Genomic DNA, 13309 nt, shown 5'->3' with positions numbered 1-13309 from the left:
GGTGGCAGGCCCAATAGGGTAAGGAGGCTGTCAGCCCTCTACTTTGGCCCTGGGCCAGGGCAGGCACAGACCTGACCTCTCCACAAGGAGGATTCAGGGCCTTGGACATACGCTGGGAAAGGGGGAAATAAGGGACTTAGGGTGAGGGACTCAAGAGCCAGAGCGCACAGGTGGGGACACCTGAGCATCCATCCTGACTACTGACTGAACCAGCAGTGGTCACGGCTCACAAGGCCCTGCGCCTGCAGCTGGCCTGCTCGATTCTACGGAACCTTCATGACAGCCCTGGGAGGCCAGTGCACCTGCCATTCCTGCTGTACACAGAGCACTGGGCTCAGGGCAATCCGGGAGCCTGCCCTCCCTTGGCCACAACACCCACAAACATTCGAGGGAACTGCACGGAGGGCCCAGGCCCAGTCTGGGGAAGGTCGGGCAGTTGCTCATTCACCGAAGAAAACACCTGCCTCTGAAGCAAGGGCCTCATGGGCTGCCCTAACACAGCTCAGGCCTGGCCCACGGGCCCCTCGCCCACCCTCCTTCCTCACGGCCACCGCGCCTTGTCCCAGCCTGGCCTACTGCTCCTACCTGTGGGGGTGAGGCCGAGTTTCCATGTTCCCTGGGAGGACTGGCGGCAGCGGGGTCTCCGGGCAGGCCAACGGCACTCTGTGGCTGACACAGCTTCCTACAGAGGAGAGGCGGGGTAGCTGTACGGCCCCACAACCTGCCTTCCCGTTGATGCCACACTGTGTCCCCTACACCAGTGATTCAGGGTGGGCCCGCTGTCCCAATGAACCAGAGCAGGGCCGAGTACATGGGGTACCTCAGGGCATGGTGGGCAGAGAGCAGTCCAAACACATCCCCCCCCCAGGCTCACCCACAGCCCGGAGGATGGCCCACCCGGAGTCCTGTGTGCCCAGAGAAGGCTCAGTGGGCCGCCCGCTCACCCAGACACCCGTTACTGTGGAGACCAGAGACCCGAGTAAAACTGACTGGATATTCAAGCTCTGCGCTATGTCCCTGCGGAAGCTGGGCACACTCAAGCACCGGCCCCTCCTTTTAAAAAGCAATAATTCATCCTAACAATGTTTATTGCAGAAACCTTAGAAGATGCTGCAGGGGACTGTGATGCCCTAGCCTCACAGGAAGGACTCCCGGATTCAGGTCCACCTTCCTGGGAGCCAACATGACAGTATCTCCTCAAGGATGACAGGGGCAGTCACCAGCCTACTGGTACCCGAGCACAACAGTGCAGCCAGGGACCAGAAAAGAGACACCGTGACACTCAAAGGGCAGATGGAGGCCCCACTAGTGACCCTGGTTTGAGGCCGCCCTCTGATCCCCTCTCATATTCCGAGGCTGCGAGTCTCCCGGGAGCCCAGCAGCCAGCCGGGTGCAGTGCGTGGAGAGAGCAGCACCATCTAATGCTGAAAGCAAGACACGGGGCCCCAGGCCATGGCACCCCCTGGCCCGGAGCTCAGAGGCTCAGAGACCTCACAGAAGGGACTCCTGCAGGGCTGTCCCTGCTCTGCTCTGGGGCTGTGGGGAAGGAACCCACAGTGTCCTAGGAGGCCAGGCTGCTCTAGCCACACCTGGACCATGGGATGGACAGAGGTGCGGCCTTAGGAGACTGAGGAAACAGAGGGGCTCACGGGGGGTGCGGAGAAAGCTCGGCAGCCATCCTGAGGGGACAGAGCCACTCAGAAAAGCCTTGAAGGGCTGCACCGAGGCCTCCAGGTAACAAATGTCAGAGTCCAAAAGAGACAAGAGAAAGCATCTGAAAGCAAAGAGAGACTCTCTAAGCAAATAAAAACTTTAAATCCACAATAGAAACACCAGCCTCAGTATCCCCAGAAAGACAAAGTACTTGAATAGAATTTCTCCAAAGATGATAAACAAATGGCCAATAAACACACGAACAAGTACACGTGTTTGGTCATCAGGAAAATGCAAGTCAGAACCACAAGGAGATATTACCTCACACCCACTAGGAGGGCTGGAATAAAACAAAACAAGAACGGAAAAGAACAAGTGTTGGTGAAAAAGTGGGGGAAACTAGAAACCTCTGTGTGTGTCGCTGGAGCGGGTGATGTTGTGGAAAAAAGTCTGGCAGTTTCGCAAAAACCTCAACTCTACTCCTCCTGGAGAGAATGGAGAATCCATGTCCATACAGATTCTCGTACACAAATGTTCACAGGACCCCGGACTCCCATGCCGGGAGGCGGAGACGGCCCCATCAGCAGACAGACAACTGTGGCGGATCTCCACGTGCACCAGGTACCCACGCAGGAACGAAGCTCTGATACATGTTATGGCCTATGTGAACCCTAACCGTACACAGATAAAAGGCAGTCACAAAAGGCCAAAGATCCCAAAGTCCCAAAGATCCCATTGATAGGAAACATCCAGAACAGGCAAATCCACAGAGACCGAAAGATTCATGGTTGCCAGGGGCTGGGGGGAGGGGGCACGGGAGTATCTGCTGACATTTGGGGTTCCATTTTGGGGCACGTGTTCTGGAACTAGTACAGGTAGCAGCTGTACAACACTGCAAATGTAATTCACACCACTGAATTGTGAGAAAGAAGAACAAGGCTGGAGGCCTCACAATCCCAGATTTCAAGATCTACTCTAGAGCCATAATAGTCAACACAGTATGGTCTTGGCATGAAAGACAGACACAAGGGGAGTGACTACAGGGCTGGGCACGGCTGCTGAGGCCTCACAGTGCCCTGGAACACCCGGGACAGGACGGGCCCCAGCAGCCCCACACACGGGAAACAGAAACACAGAGGAAGAATCAAAATGGTGGTGGCAGGTGTCCACGTAGAGCCGAGCCTCAGGGGCCCAGGCTGACCCTGGAAGCATCCGCATACTTAGGTCAGGTATGATTTTGAACAAGCTGTAGGAAAAGGAGGCAGCCCAGCTTCTGGGTGATACCAATCCTAAGCGACAGAAATACCCCAAGGCCTTATTTTTCCTTTTTGCTGCGAGGCTTCAAGAACCGCTATAAATTGGGTTTTCTTCAGGGAGGGAACAACCTAAACTGAAGGAAAAAAAGTGTGCAGACGGGTGGCTGGGTAACCCTCAGTGCGGTTGCTGGCATCGAGGATGCCGACAGTGACCTTTGCACACCAACCGGACCAAGCTTCCAAGGACAGCAGGTGCTGCTGGCAACAAGTGGTTTCTGGCACGGCTGATCCCCAAGCAGGGCCCCGGTACTGGCCTTGCTGGCCATGCTGGTCCAGGTGAAGGCTGAGGGCCCTGGGTTCACACAAGGCCCGGCAGCTCACTCAGCGGAGCAGAAAGGAACAGGGAGGAGGAGCCCGGAATGACACAAAGCTCCAGAGCTGAGATTCCTACTGACCCCACCTACACACCAACACACAACAAGGCTACTTGGTCTCGGCCACGCTCCTTCTGGAGCACTCTGTGTGGCCAAGGCCCTTGGGTTTTGAGAAAAGCAGGTACCCAGCAAGAGACTCTGAAGGGAGGGCAGGAATAGCCTTGCAGTGTCCCTAATGCACGCCTTGTCACCTCAAAGCACTTCGGTGGGTAAATTTGACCAATTCAACACCGGACTCTTTGTCCAAAAATGTCTGATGGATCAAAACACCTGTAGGTGACAGAACCAACGCCAGGCGCATTTAGCTGTGGCAACAGGAAACGCCAGAAAGAGGATGGGGGTGGGAGCGGTCTTCTGCTGAGAACCGCTCCTCAAGCCCCCCGTGACCTTTGGACAGTCGGAGCGGTGACCCCAGGCTGGTTTGGAAGCAGGTACTGGTTTGGGGAGGAGTGCCCTGCAGGGCTGAGGAGGAACTCTGGGTTCACCTAGAGTTGCCCCGAGTCTACATGCAATTACTGCTTTAAAAAGCTGAGCTTCAAAAAAAAAAAACCACAACCACATAAATAACTCAAGTCCCTGAGAAATCATTTAAAGACTAATTAGTCTATCAGCCAGTTCCGAGTGGCGCTTCACAGCCTGCGCTCCCGTCAGGCATCGGCAGAGAAGGAAATCATTAACTGCTCGCCTGAGCCAGGCAGGGGCCTACTTAACCACTCCTCCCCCGAGCCACCAAGGCCACTCCTGACCTCGGGTCCCAATTAATCTGAAAGGGAATGTGTTTAATTAATGCTACTTAATCACGCCTGTGGGGAGTTTTGTTTTGCTTTGTTTCTCTCTGCTTCAAGTTCTTGGGAGGTTCTTTTAAAGAAGGAGGCGGCCTGTAGCTCAAGCCTGTGGGGCTGCGCAGGTTTTGGAAGGGCGCTTGACAGGAAAGGAAGTGTGGAACAAGCAGAGCGGACCGAAGCGTCCTGTGTGGGTACTATGGGGCTCTGGCGCGTGACTTGCACCCTTCACTCCACTCAGCAGGTGCTGGCCCGGCCCTGAGGTGTCCCAGGTAGTGGGAAAGATGCCAGAGAGACTCCACAGATCCCTCCATCCTGCTCAAGGGCCCTATGACCTTCAGGACCACACAAGGCCACCCTAGCTCCCTCAGGATGCCATCTGTCCCAGAACCAGGGTGTGGGGACATGCCCAGGCACGGGAGGCGGCATTACCGGACAAGCATCCGCTTCAACAGCTGCTGGTCCCCTTCCGAGTAGCCAGGCCAGTCCTTCTGCACGTCCTTATACACACAGTCCTTCAAGGTGCACGTACCATCCTTGGCATTCACGTTGGCCACCTGTAAGACAGAGACAGGATCACCTTGCTGGAAGCCTAGGAGAGGCAGAAGTTACTGAAAGTAGGTGATGGAGGCTGGGGGGCAGAGACACACAAGGGGAAAGAGGACAGCACTCCCCCAATCCCCTGCACACTGGGGCAACAAGCCTGAGGTTGCAAAAGGATCCGAACACCAGGTCCTGACAACCAGGTCTTACAGCTGCTGGAAGACACTTCGGCTCCAAAGCAGGCAGGGCTGCCGTCTACACTCCCAGGACCCCAGCACCGGCCTCCCCTGTTACGGACTGAAGGTTTTCGTCTTACCAAAATTCATGTTAAATCTCAGCACCCAAAATGAGACATTAGGAGGTGGGGCCTCTGGGAGGTGATCAGGTCATCAGGGTGGAGCCCTCATGAATGGGACCAGTGTCCCTGTAAAAGAGACTCAGAAGAAGCTCCCTCTCCACCCCTGCCATGTGGTAACACCGTGAGAAGACAGTCTGTGAACCGGGAAGGGGTCTTCAGCAATCAACCAATTTTATGGTGCCTTGACCGTAAGACTTCCCAGCCTCCAGAACCGCAAGGAGTAAACATCTGTTGTTCATAAGCCTCCCAGTTTATGTTATTCCAGTAGAGCAGTCTGAAGAGACCGACACCCCCTCTTGGACATGTACTCCCGTGGCAGAGATGGCGGCAGGTGGGGGAGCCGGGGCCCCCAGGGACCAGGCTAAGTCCATCTTCCCTGCAGTCAGCTAGCCCTGCTCAGGCTGATTAACTATGGCCGAGCTTGTCTCCAAGATGGCAAAGCTGGACTCAGAACGTTGATCTTAAGGGCACTTGAAGAAGTTCAGGTCCCGCTCCCAAGCGGGAGCCCCTGTGCCAGCCTCACTGGGCCCACAGCACGCAACTGCGGGGGAGCTGGTGTGACAGCAGCCGTTTTCACTACCACGGGCTTCTAAGGGGACTCCAGGTCACAAGGGTTTCCACAGGGAGCATTTTTTTTTAATGGCTGAGTAATATTCCACCAAACATCTGCACTGGACGCCATTTCCAGTTTCTCTGTAGCTTAAATAGACACCACTGTGTGCAGGTTCTCCCACGCTGGTGACGGTTTCCTTCAGCCAGCTTCCCAGAACTGGGATGAATGGGTCAACGGCTCTGGACATTTTTACAGCTCTTGATGCAGTTTGCTAAAATGCTCCCCAGAAGAGCCACCCACCCATCCACACTCCCCCCCACAGAGGATGAGGCTCGGGGCTTCTCTGGGGCCCTGCCAGCACCGGAGACAGATGTTTTTACAGAAGGAAGAGAGAAGGTGCCTTTGAAGAGTGTGATTTCATCTGTGCTGCTCATCAGAATCCCTGATCCCTTGGGGTGGGGGGGGCTGGAAATGACCAGCCCACGGTATCCCCCGAGACCTTCCCCTTCCTCAAGCTGCTGGGGTCCTGCTACTGCACCCAGCCCCCAGGGAGGACATGCTGGGTAGTAAATACAGGAGCACAAAGCAGAGAGGGCCATTCAGAAGAAAACAGAGTAGACAACGGGGGATGTTCTGCCCACAGACACCAGATAAGCTGCCCCACAGAAGGCTGCTGAATCCGAATCAACCAGAGAAGCCGGAGCCCAGCACGGGGCCTCTCTGATCCCAGGCAAGGGCTGGGAGCAACGGCAGCATCTCAGAGGTTAGAAAAGCAGGCACCCCAGGCAGAATGACATCAGTACCAACAGATCCCCAGCTCTTCAAAAACCGAGCCTGGCCTGCTGGCTGCACTTGAGGGTTGCTCAGAGGGTAAATCTCAGATGTTAACTGTGTGCTTGGTCAGCCAAGTTCCACATTCTGCATTTGAGGGGCTCATGTGCTTCTTCTTTATTCTGGGCACAAACAGGGTGAGAGAGGAAGATGGGAGCAAGGGCCGCTTCCAAGTATGCCACAGTAGGGGCTGATGGCAGCCTGACCGGCCAGCAGTGTGGGCTATAGCACACCCAGGGACAATGCTGGCTCACGTCTAAAGACCTGGCATTTTGCCAGCCCTGCCTCATTCTCTCCGAGTTCCAGCCCAGGGGAAGGGCCTCCACTGTGCCTTTGAGTTCCCACGGATAAGGCTGACACCTGTGACCTTCCAAGGAAACCAACCCCCTCAGAACATCATTCCTGGTTCTGGAGCTTTCTGGATGCTTTGACAGGCCCCTCTGCCAAAGAAAACTTCTGAGCTGTGAAGCTACACGTCTATCTTCTAAACAGGCCTTGAGCCGACCCGTATGCTCAGAGGGAGAATTGCGCAGCTTGGTCCTCACCTGCACTACCTCCGGGCGGGGGAGAGTGGCTCAAGAGGTCAAATCCAGGGGCACCTGGATGGCTCAGTTGGTCAAGCAGCTGACTCCTGATTTCATCATGATCTCAGCGTCATGAGATCGAGCCCCGAACCCCGTGTTGGGCTCCATGCTGGACATGGAGCCTGCTTAGAATTCTCTCTCCCTCTGCCCACCTCCCTCCTGCCTTCACACGCACCCTTAAAACAAAAGAGGCCATATAAAGAGTTTCCCGGCAAGTGGCGCCCCTGAAGCCAGAGTCCCAGCGACATAAGGGGCAGTGAGCCCCATAGCTCATCTTCAAACACAACTACTCATTGTCCCAGTATGTGAATTTTGCACTGTCTGCACGCCCAGAGCATCTGAGGCAGGCAGGATGTAAGGGGGGCAAGTGAGCTGGAGGACAGAACCCCTCGAGGTTCAACCGTGCCTCCTCCACAGGACAGGACTGTCCACTGCCAGCCAAGTGAACCTCCTGGCAGGGCCCCGAGGCAGCTGCATGGTCCAGCTGACGTGGCGAGGCCAGAACAAGCTGTTCGCCTTCCCGGGGGTCCTCCAGCTCCCTCCACAGGCTCTGAGAGACAGGGAAGGGCATAGGGGAAGCGGCCAGGCCTACAGCTCTTGCTCCGAGGCCTGAGCTCTTCCGTAATAGCAGGCTCCATCTGCTGACATCACGTTCCCCCCCAGCTAAGCCTCTCACCCTGCACGAGGCGCTGCAGTCAAGCTGTGGCCGCACACAGCAGCCCGAGGGTCCACAAGTGAAGCGCCCCTTGCCCAGGGCTGCGGCTGTCGAGTGGCAGGGAAGCTGCCTGACTGAGGAGGCTGAGCTCTGCGGTTACCCAGGCTTCTCTGGACTCTACAATCACTGGGCAACTGATGTCCAGGATCCTGTGTGCTGTGCCTGCTGCCTGTGTGTTCGCAGATGGTGCAGACTAGGGTGCTGACCTCACGCTGACCAACCTCAAGGCCACTGGACAGCAAGCGCCACAACCAGGGACATGTCCGTGACAGCCCTAAGCATGTCCTAACCGAGAAGGCCGAGGCTCTGAGGCAGGCTGAGACTCCTGGAAGAGACCCCGGGAAGGGCCCTTCCCAAGCCACCCTGTGTCCAGACCCGGTGCAGAAGCCACTCAAGGCTGACTGGACCCTCAACCTGGCCCCGGGCAAGCACGAACCTGCTGGAGGAGGCCATCCAGCGCATCCTTGTCCGCCTGGGCCAGGCCGTCCTTCTGCAGCCGCAGCAACAGCTCGGCCTTCCGGTAGGGCCTCAGCGCCAGGAGGTGAAGCACCCGGTCGCGGAAGGGCCTCTGAGACACCCCACTGCCCCCGCTAATGCCACCAACATTGCTCTTCTTGATGGCACTGGCCAGGTTGATGGGGGTCGCCCGCTTCCGGGAGGGGACAGCGTCCGTGGCCCCCGGGGCTGGTTTCCGAAACTGAACCTTCTTGCCTGCAACAAGAGCCAAGGCATTAGGGATGTGAGGGGGTGAGGGGGTGTCCCTCAGTGTCCCTCAGCCTGGGGCGGATGCCAAGTTCTGAGCGAGTGCGAGGATGCCCACCAATGGCCGCCAGCCCCAGGGGAAGGCAGTCTGAGCCGGGCCCTGCCTGGGAGGCTCAGTGGAGACCCAGGACAGCTGAGAGCACCACCTGCTGACCGCACACAGCTCAGCAGGGGCTTCCAGGGCCCCCCGCGTCAGAAGCGGGAGCTACAGGAGACAGAATGGACTTCATCATGGGCAGCCCAACCACTACAGGGAGAAGGGGCCAAAAGTAAAAAGAGTGGGGTTCCTGAATGGTCAGAGACAGGTATCCCCAGAGCCTACACATCACAGCACTGTGCTGGCCCACAGGATCCCCCACTCACTTTTATGAAAAAGGAGGACTGAACAAAGGCATCGGGCCGCTTGGGTAGCTTCTCTGGAGATGCCAGGGTAAGAGCGGCTCCCTGGCTGCAGCCCCATCAGGCACTTCTTGGGCAGACACGGCTATGCTCAGAGTCCCAGGGGCAGCAGCCAGATCCCCCCACCCTTTCAGAGCAAACAGACTCCAGCTCTGCTCTGAATGGAGGGGCCTCGGCTCAGAAACTGTGAACTCCACTCTGGACAGCGGCATCACCCCTGAGGAACATGCACGGCCAAGGGCAGGCAGTGCATGCCTCATGAACTTGGGCCAGAAAGCTCTCCGGGAGGACTTCTTTTTGTTGTTTGTTTTTGTTCTCATCCCTTAAATCTCATTTATCAAATTAACACAGGAAGAAGTGCTATCAGAATCCTCAGGGTCAGGCTTAGGGTCAGCGAGAGGCCTGACACAGTGGGACATGCATGTCTGTCTTCAGAGGCCAGGAGATAAGTGTTTCCGCCAGAACCGAAACCACTGCAAAACTCTTGCTGTACCCTAAGTGACCAAAGAAGCCACATTTCTGTCCCAGTTTTAGGCTAAAGGACCAGAAATTTATGAATATGTGTAGGCACGTTCATGTTTGCACATCGAGGTGACAGCAGGCAGGGGAAGCATGCTGGGATTCTGGCTGCGGCTCTGGGGGGTGGGGGGTGGGCTCCGTCCCCAGCAGTGGCTCACACCCCAGAGCATAGGCTCCCTCAGCACGCACAGCCACGTCCGCCCGGATGCAGCGTTCACTGGCAGCACGGACTCCTGCAAAGACGTCTGGGGTTTTGTCCAGAGTCAATCCCACCGCCAAGCCGGTGAAATCACGTGCTCCTTTGGGGGGTCTTTGAAATCCTCCTACCTTTTCTTAAAAAAGAAAAGCCCCCAAAGCCATTTGCTGTAAGCCACTTTGTGTCTCCCTCAGGCCTAACACCCTTCCTCCTGGCCTTGAATCCTGATGACTCGTGCATTTGTCTGGGCCTAGGTGCTAGGAAGCCTAAAGCAGCCACAGAGCTTCCTAAGTAAACACACTCTCCACACTGGGGGTGTCTCAACTTCACCAAAACTGTTTCCAAATAGATGATGCACTGCCAGGGGCTTCTCATCGGGCAGGGGGTCAACACATCTCCTTCCCAGGTGCGACCCGATAGCCCCTCACTGACACCAATCCAGCAGCAGGCCTCTTGCCACAGGGTACCTCTCGCCATGTGCACCTTGCCACTGGCCGTGTTGGTCTTGGGGAAGAGTTGGGCGGGCAGGAGAGGGCAGGGGTGGCCGCTAGAGGAGGATAAACCGCAACCTTCAAGGAGCACTACCTCTCTGACGGGTGGAGATCCCTGAGGCCAGAGCCTAGGAGAGGGGCCCGTGGATTTGGAATTCCTAGAGTTCTTGGGGCTCTTATCCAAACTGGGCAATGAACAGATGTCACAGCCCCCAGCTGACTCATCCAGTGTAATGGGACCTTCCTTTTTGATCCAACAACGACCTGGCTCACCCTGCTTGGGGCCATACCCATCAACCTATACCTCCAGCTCCTGGCCAGGACAGGCCCAGAGTCTCTCCTGCTCCCCACCCCCACAGGTGCCCAGCAGGCATGAGCCCCGGACAGGTGGGAGTCCCGGGCCTCATCCTCACCCAGGTAGCGGCCTCCAGCCTTGATGACGATGGCCCCACGGCTCCGTGTCTCCTCTTCGGCCTGTGCCATGCTCTGCCGTGCTTTCTGGTAGGAGTCGTCGGTGGCACACACTGTGATTTTGTCCTGGATGCTGCCCAGGCAGTCCAGGTGAACATCCCCGTGGCTGTAAGATAAGGGGCCAGGAGCCAAGGTGAGCTCCTGGGATAACAAGGACAGACGGTCTAGGAGCCCATGCCGCCCCCCACCCCATGACCCTCAGTTGGGAAATGGGGTCAGGGCTAACTTGAGTGGCATGTTTCCACATGGCACGTCTCGATCTGGAAGAAACAAGGGAACTCAGGCCCCTGGGCAGACGCAGCAGCAGGCCAGAACTTGTACCCGTGCCCCAGACACGGTGAAATAAGCAGCAAGGCTCATGCAGAGAAAGGAAGGAGGCACCGGGCCAACCTGGCTGGCTCAGCCTGTAGAGTATGCGGCTCTCGATCTCATGGTCCTGAGGTTTTTTTTTGTTGTTTTTTTTTTTAAAGATTTTATTTATTTGACAGAGAGAAATCACAAGTAGATGGAGAGGCAGGCAGAGAGAGAGAGAGGGAAGCAGGCTCCCTGCTGAGCAGAGAGCCCGATGCGGGACTCGATCCCAGGACCCTGAGATCATGACCCGAGACGAAGGCAGCGGCCCAACCCACTGAGCCACCCAGGCGCCCCTCGTGGTCCTGAGTTTAAGGCCCATGTTGTGTGTAGAGATTATTTAAATAAATAAACTTATGTAAAAAAAGAAGAAGAAGAAAAAGAAAAAGAAGGGGGCACTGGGCCTGGGTGGGACCTCACCTGGAGACATATTGCTGGATGCAGTCGAAGCTGCCCTGGGGGCTATCACGGCCAATGTTGGAGAGGTAGAAGGAGAACGTCCGTGCCTCTGTGGGGCAGTCAGGCTGGGGGATGGAGATGTGCTGTGCAGAGAACGGGAGACATCACTGGGAGGTTCACAACACAGGGGCATGGGGGGTGGGGAACCATGGAATGGCCCATCCACTGGACCCCAGACCATCCCACAACTTGACACAATGAGAATGTGCTAGCACTTTCTAAGCAGCAATGGCATCTCAGTCTGAGGAGCGCAGAGTGCTTAACATACACCCAGAGGCAGAGATCCCAGCTTGATCTGGGCCATGACCCAGCTTCCTGCCCAGCATATGGGGCAGATCTGGCCTGGGACCTGCGTGAAGATGAAATGAGACAAGATGGGCATCAGGAGCCATCAGAGCACACGGAGCAGCCAAAATGCCCCAATCCTTGCTCCCCTGTGCGATGCAGACTCCACCTGAGTGTCCGTCACTGCCCGGCAGGCCCTGAGGGGCTCACGGATGGGCAGCACTCACCCCAACAAATCGGGAACATGGTTAGATGTGACACAGGATGAATGTCTTGGTTAATGTAAACCTCACTTTGGGCAGTGCCTCTGCAGAAAGGATGGCCAGCCTGGCTAGCAGACAGACAGACAGACAGCAATGATCCCACCCAAGGTGCAGGGCTCAGCACAGGTGGGACAGCCTTGTGCCCAGAGGCCACTGCAGGATTCTAGACCAACTCTCCCTCGGTGAGGTCCTAGGGGCTATGGAGGGACTTGTAGGAAGACCCCATGTTCTGGTTGCTGGCCAATATTCAGGGTGCAGGATGGGCCTCTAGAGCCCTGTCACCAGTGATCACCCCTCATAAAGTAATCCCTGGGTTTTGGGTGCTAGAGCTCATCACAGCTGGCAAATGCACAAGGGGGCACGAGTGATAAATGGAGGTTAAGGGGATAGGCAGGCCGCATTCCGGTCTCATCCCCAGGCTGCCAAACCACCTCGGTATGTCTAAGCCAATGAAGTGAGCACGCCAACACCCTTCATCAGCACCAGACTGAACGCGGCGCAGCTGAATTCCAGCCCTGCTCCGCTGTCATGGGTAAATCAGGGCAGTTCAGCCTGTCTGACACTGAGGACGCAGTGGCTCAGGCCATAAGAAGGGATGCTGCTCCTGACCCGGCTCCACGGCCTCCCTGCCTCTCCCCTCAGGGTGGTGCATGGACCCATAGGGAACCTGCATATGCACCTGGCCTAGAGTTGGTCCCCAAATACTGAGTGACCTGCCCAGCATACAGTCAGTCCCTGCCCTAAGGAGAGGTCCAGATATGCACAGTGAGAGCCAGCATGGCTCAGAGTGGCTCCCAGACCCAGCAGTGGGGGCCTGTCTTGCCCGCACATGGGATCTCCTTTCCAACACATGGGGCTACCCTGTGCTTCCACTCATCCCTTCCTGGATGTGACTCCTGTTTTCCTTTACAGAAGTAGCAGGAAACACGCTGCCCAGAGGCCAAGGTTTAGGCTGCTAAGGGTCACTGAAGGAGGGTCACACCCAGAGCCAGACGCACACTGACGCAGTGGCCCAAAATGCCATAGGACACTCACGCGCCACCAAGTCAGCAAATCAAAAGCAGCTTCCAGTGGAGCCGGAAACCTGCTGCCATGGCGGGGCAGGGGGGCACCTTCTTCACCTCACTCTTGAACCTCTCCCTTATCCCACCCTGGCTCTGGTGGAGACATGGTGCCCCAGGTGGCATTTTCCACCTCAGTCTGCTCAGGACAGTGACTGGGCTACGCCCCTAAGAGGAGGGAAGGAGGTCAGGTCTGACTCCCAAAGTGACTGTGCTTCTCTGTGGGTAGGGCCTGTGGGGAGCTCTTCACTCTGACTCTTTTACCCCACCTAAACCTTTACCATGCAGGTGGGTATGCCCACTTTCAAAATTCATTCTAGAAGTGGGGGTCCCAGCACAGAGC

The 13309-nt window shown here is 56.6% G+C and overlaps 1 protein-coding gene across 1 annotated transcript in view; it reads right to left on the bottom strand.

Moving 5' to 3' along the window:
- The window catches only part of ELL (elongation factor for RNA polymerase II), a 71893-nt gene that overhangs the window by 7064 nt on the left and 51520 nt on the right, over window positions 1-13309 (bottom strand). Inside the window, exons 3-7 of the mRNA XM_044253894.1 lie at window positions 11319-11440; window positions 10490-10653; window positions 8146-8420; window positions 4558-4682; window positions 586-682 (exon numbers count right to left, since the gene is read on the bottom strand). Of these exons, the coding sequence (XP_044109829.1) occupies window positions 586-682; window positions 4558-4682; window positions 8146-8420; window positions 10490-10653; window positions 11319-11440 (783 nt within the window). The remainder of the gene's footprint in view (window positions 1-585; window positions 683-4557; window positions 4683-8145; window positions 8421-10489; window positions 10654-11318; window positions 11441-13309) is intronic.

Source organism: Neovison vison, chromosome 6, assembly GCF_020171115.1.
Source record: "Neovison vison isolate M4711 chromosome 6, ASM_NN_V1, whole genome shotgun sequence".
Classification (NCBI taxonomy): domain Eukaryota; kingdom Metazoa; phylum Chordata; class Mammalia; order Carnivora; family Mustelidae; genus Neogale; species Neogale vison.
The sequence above is the reverse complement of the archived record's forward strand: the minus strand, read 5'-3'. Positions and strand labels throughout refer to the sequence as shown.